General features: G+C 46.1%; 1 protein-coding gene across 4 annotated transcripts in view; it reads right to left on the reverse strand.

Moving 5' to 3' along the window:
- Nucleotides 1–2,140: 2,140 nt before the first annotated feature.
- ECSCR (endothelial cell surface expressed chemotaxis and apoptosis regulator) overlaps nucleotides 2,141–5,633 on the reverse strand; it is an 8,911-nt gene continuing 5,418 nt past the window's right edge. For all 4 annotated transcript variants that reach the window (XM_040444643.1, XM_040444641.1, XM_040444644.1 and 1 more), the window contains 5 exons: nucleotides 4,662–4,775; nucleotides 4,165–4,263; nucleotides 3,909–3,945; nucleotides 2,657–2,753; nucleotides 2,141–2,488 (listed from right to left, as the gene is read on the reverse strand). In XM_040444643.1, coding sequence (XP_040300577.1) covers nucleotides 2,480–2,488; nucleotides 2,657–2,753; nucleotides 3,909–3,945; nucleotides 4,165–4,263; nucleotides 4,662–4,775 — 356 coding nt within the window. In that variant the 3' untranslated portion in view covers nucleotides 2,141–2,479. The remainder of the gene's footprint in view (nucleotides 2,489–2,656; nucleotides 2,754–3,908; nucleotides 3,946–4,164; nucleotides 4,264–4,661; nucleotides 4,776–5,633) is intronic.

Below are 5,633 nucleotides of genomic sequence, written 5' to 3' on the forward strand. Positions count from 1 at the left end.
CAGAATAACAATAACTGTTCCAACAGAATCCAATACTTCTAGACATTGTTATGTCATCAGGAGCGTTCTATCTCAATGATGGAGTTTTTTTTGTACCGGATCCGACTAGGAAGTCATGTGCTTTTTGCAGTGTGGCTTGAATAAATATTTCTGAGCTATATTTTTAATGCTGTAGTATTGCTGTTATAGGTTGGAAATAGGCTTTAAGACTCTGAGATTTGAATGCTGAAGGTTTACTGGTGATTGCTCTCGGGAAGAAGAGCTGTGAGGAGTGAGGGAAGCAGGGTTGGGCAAAGGAGAAAATTGAGGGAAGAGGTTCACATCCTCCTGCCACCCCCACCAACCAGTCATCAACCAGCTATGAGCCCCTGGCAGCCAACACTCTTAACAGCTGCAAAAAAAGTGCCCTGATCTTGAAATGGGACCGGGATGGTGTTACTCCACATTGTCTGCCGCAGTTGCCGAGTATTTTTACTTCCCAAGTATCTCCACATTTACTCTTCCAATTTACCTACCAAGTAGCTACCAAGGGCCAGGTAGGGATCGTTCTTCCCTTAATACACAGGGAAATCTAAGTTCGGAGAATGTAGAAGACTTGATCAGACTCCCCTAAGACTTGTCTCTGGTTTTCACCCAGAATGATCTCTACTCAAAAGATTGTGTTCATTTTTTCTTACATCTAGACTGTGTAATATGAGGAGCAGAAAAGATAGTGAAGGCCAAATAGTCCAGCCACCTTGTTTTAAAAGTAAGAAAACAGGCTGGGAAATGGGGAGTGATTGTGCCAAGTCAAGTTGCAAGTGTGTTTGCACAGCCCAGCCTGGATTTCCTGCACTCAAGAGCCAGTTTTTATGCCCTCCAATGTGTTGGGCCCAGTGTGCCAAACAGGAACTATAGATGTGAGTAGATTTCAAGCCTTGTCCTAGAAGATTTTAGAGTCCAATAGATTTTTCAGTCCACTTGAATCGTTGCAATGAAACAGAGTGAAACGTTTTCTTCTAGGCTTTCTCTCTCATATCAGTTTGCAGAGTCTAAATCCAGAAGAAAATAGCATATTGTTGCTTCTCTTTGTTTTGTGAATTGCCAGCTAGCAGATATTTAGAAAGTTAACCACGCAGAGGCACCTGGGTGACTCAGTCAGGTAAGCGGGTAAGTGTCCAGCTCTTGATAACTGCTCAGGTTGTGATCTCACAATCGAGCCCCACACTGGGCTCTGTGCTGAGCAGAGCCTGCTTGGGCTTCTCTTTCTCCCACTTTCTCTTTGCCTCCCCTGTGCATGCACATGCTCTCTCTCTTTCTCTCAAAATAAATAAATAAGCTTGAAAAGAAAGTTAACCACTCTGTTCAGACATACACAGATGAGTCTTCCATTGAATTTCCCTAACCAAGACCCATTTCCAAACCAGGACATGGTAGAGGTTACTAAGGAAATAGGTAACTGCTTCCTCTTCCTCCTTCCCTTTAAAAGACTTTACAGTGTTTGTTACCCTTTATTTTATTTCTAGGACACAAAGATAATAGGGTAAAGTGGGTGCATTTTGGCTTACGAAGTCACAGACCTATCCTAGTTGCAAACCTCACCCATGTTATTCCCACAGCTTAGGACCGATGTAAGGCATGTCCACCCTGGGGCAGGCAGAGGACATTTGCCCTCATATTATTCAGCTCTCACTACTGGAGTTTCCTAGTCAGAATGCACTGTGCCTCTCATGTTCTCGCCCTCCAGGTTCAAAACTTCTTTCCTGGTAATGATTGGTCACTGCTTACAGCTCCCTTTCTCTCCCCTGTATTGAAGTGATTAGTTAGTCACCTCATTCCTACTTAATAATCCAGGTGAACTGTGGGGGACAGCTGGTTGGCTCAGTGGATAGAGTACATGACTCTTAATCTCAGGGTCATGAGTTTGAGCCCCACGTTGAGTGTGGGGTCTACTTAAAATAAAAATAAAAATAATAGTAATAATAATAATCCAGATAAATGGAGGTGGACCTTAGAAAATGTTCTGTCCACTGCCCAGGTTTCTCAAAGAGCTCCTTACAGGGGCAGAAACTTGGATACATGCCTTGCCCAGGAAAAGAGGCCCCAAAGCTGCTAGAACCCTGTTAACAAACACACATGAGAGCATAGACCTTCAAAGAAATTAGACTGCAGGCCAGAAAATAACTTTAATTCAAAGTAGCAAGGACCACTCCTCTTCGTCATTTTCCTTGCTCTTGCTATACAGACTCCTCCTTCCTGTGACTGCGAGCAGGTGGGAGGAGCAGGCTATGTTTCTAGAATGGCTGCCCATATGGGAGTCTCTCCTATTGGTAGCTTGCTCCTAGATCTGGAGGAATGCTAGTATCTTTTAGATCTTGAAGTGTGAAATAATAAAATAATTTATGTGTGATTCATTGCCTCTACCAATCCCATCGCCTTCCTCTTTACGGTCACAGGGCAGCTGTGTCATCTTTGGACCCATGAGGACCCAACGTTGCTTCTATAGAACCTGCAAAATAAATAGAGTATTGAAAAGGGGGACCTTGTCGGGAGTGGCAGCCTAAGGAAGAAGAGAGAGGAGCCTGGGTCTTTGAAAGTATCTCCTTTCTGGCTAAGGAACTAGAGCCTGAGGGTAAGAGAAGGAGGAGAAGGGAGGAAGGAACCAGGAAAAATGTACCTTCTCTGCTGTGTGGCATCCTTTGCTGTTATTCATGTTGATATTCTTCATGGAGATCAGGGTGATGCTGTCTTTCTCCCCATTGGCTGTAGAGCAGCTAGGGGTAAGAAGGAACATGGGTTGTAAGTGGAGGAGCAGGAGGGCAATGTGGTGGTCAAAGAACTGTGGGGTCAAGCATTGGAACTTTGAACATTGTTTCTATAAACTTCTATTTTGGTGGTGGAACATAATGAAATGGGAGTGTGCTTTGAAGCCCAAAACACCTGTATATAAATCTTAGTTTTGGGGGTGCCTGTGTGGCTCAGTCAGTTAAGCATCTGGCTTTTGATTTCAGCTCATGTCATGATCTCACAGTTTGTGAGTTCAAGCCCCACATCGGGCTCCTCGCTGACAACACGGAGCCTGCCTGGGATTGTCTCCCTCTCTCTCTGCCCCTCCCCTGCTCTGCTCTCTCTTTCTCTCTTTCTTTCTCTCTCTCAAAATAAATAAATAAACTTAAGCAAAATCTTAGTTTTACTACTTGCAACTTGTATGATCTTGACCAAGTTACAAATTCTTCAAGTCTCAACGTTTTTAAACATACAAAACACAGTATATCCTCTTTGAAGAATCGCTGTAAGGATTTGAGATAATATTATAAAATATCTACCAGAGTGCCTGGCCCATATAAGGTGTTCAGTAAGTGGCTCCTTAAATAAAGTGTTTTCTAGTTTATTTATTTATTTTTAAATGTTTATTTACTTTTGAGAGAGAGAGAGAGAGAAAGCACAAGCAGGGGAGGGGCAGAAAGAGAGAGAGAGAGAGGGAGGAAGACACATAATCTAAAGTAGGCTCCAGGCTCTGAGCTGTCAGCAGAGAGCCCAACTCAGGGCCCAAACCCATGAATCGTGAGATTATGATGTGAGCCGAAGTTGCATGCTTAACCGACTGAGCCACTCAGGCACCCCCTAAGTGCTTTCTTATTTGAATAGGTTTATTAGAATCTGAATTCCTATACTTTTCCTGAGGGGGTTATAGAGACAGAGCCCTGGGGCTGAAGAGTTCCAGTTCATTTCCTGTCACCCGATTGTTTTATTTTAGGGTTGCCCCTGTCCTGCCCGCCCCTAGCCCTGGCCTCAGTGCAAGCTGTCAAGATTCCATGCGTGCTTATGCGTGTGTGTAAGAAGAAGTCGGGAAGTATCAGTTCTCTCTCAGAATGGGGGACTGAGAGGTCAAATGAATGATTCCTCCCTTCCACCTCTGACAGTCTTACCTTTCAGATAACCCTGAACTCCCAGGTTTCTGGGCATCTGTAAAAAATCCAAAGGCACAGATTGGGAGTCACATGCTGCAACCCAGAAGACCAGCCTATCCTTCAAAGCCCACCCAAGTGGATTACCCTCCCATTTCATTAGCGATGCCTATGTGCCATTCTTTTCCTCTACTACAGGCTCTGTGTCCATCCCAAAATGTAGCTCTGGGTCCCTCAGCTGAGGGGAAAGTGGGGCCCTGAGTGGCAGGGCATGTACCTTCAGACTCCTTGTTCTTCCGACACTTAAACCTTAGACTGACCACACTCACTAGGATGATCACCACAACCACCAGGATGACAATGAAGCTGATAACACCTGAACAGGGAAAAGGACAGGGTAAAGGAGAGTCAGAGGAGGGGCCAGAAGGGGGTGATAGGAGTACAAATCCCCTTCCCGGCTAAGTGCTGTGTAGGTAGGCTCTGAGAGAAAAGTGAATTCCCCTTCTCTGCCTAACGAATGAGCTCTCAGCCAGCTGATCCTGGCCAGAGTGAGCCCCACAGCCTGGCCTCAGCCTCTCATAAGAACATGGAACTCAACAGAGCCCCAAAGAGCTGCCTGGAGGGAGGGCCAGGGGAGGCTCTTTCCCACCAGGGCCTTCTTCATCAGCCAAACCCTCCTAGAACAAATAGGTGAGATTTCAATTTGTGTTTCTAGATCCAGAGTCCAAGTCTGTACAGGAACTGCCACTCTCTGCACCTTCTCCTCCCTCTTACCAAATGCGGCCACAGTGAGCACCGTCTCTGATGTGGGGGTGGGTAAGATGGTCGAGTCATCTCTTGTCCTCAGGCTCATGGTGGTTGATGTGGGAATAACATCTTGAGAAGTGTCTAAAATGGAGTGGGGATGGGTGTATCAGTGAAGGGACTGGCATAGCCTACCAGAGAGAGAGTTAGCTCCCCTCCCACTTCCCCAGGTAAAGAATTGCAGAAACAGGTCATGCCCTCCCAAAAAGACTTCCTCCTTGCAACTCAGACTAGTTCTCAGGAGGATGGAGGTCAGAACTGGGTGATGTGGGTTCGGGTGAACTGCACTGCTGGTTGCTCATGTTACTAGTTCCAGGGGACTCTAGGCTTCCCCTGTTATTCTTTTCCCACCATCCCCTCAGGGCCCATTTATGTTCCAGAGACAGGAAGCCAAAATGGGCAAGGTAGAGCCCTCTGTGTTTTGCCAAGGGTTGAAGTGGGAGAAAAAACCACACTAGATATTTATCCCTACGCACTAATGCAACAAACCGGGCAAAGGGCACAAGTTTCTGGCCCTCTTCAAAGGTAGTACGATCACCCATATCTTCCCCTTTGTCAGCTCCTTTTTTTTAAAGATTTTATTTTATTTTTATTTTTAATGTCTTATTTATTTTTGAGAGAGAGAGAGAGAGAGCGTGCATGCACATGAGTGGGGGTGGGTCAGAGAGAGAGAGGTGGACAGAGGATCCAAAGGTGGCTCTGCGCTAACAGCGGTGAGCCCAATGCAGGGCTCAAACGCACAAACCATGAGATCATGACCTGAGCTGAAGTCGGACTCCCAACTGACTGAGCCACCCAGGCACCTCTAAAAGATTTTATTTTTAAATAATCTCTGTACCCAATATGGGGTTTAAACTCATAACCCTGACATCAAGAGTCTGAAGCTCCACCAGTGGAGCCAGCCAGGTGGGGGGGGGGGGGGGGGGGGGGGGGGGGGGGGGG

Source organism: Herpailurus yagouaroundi, unplaced genomic scaffold, assembly GCF_014898765.1.
Source record: "Herpailurus yagouaroundi ecotype Mexico unplaced genomic scaffold, PumYag 192, whole genome shotgun sequence".
NCBI classification, from domain to species: Eukaryota; Metazoa; Chordata; class Mammalia; order Carnivora; family Felidae; genus Herpailurus; species Herpailurus yagouaroundi.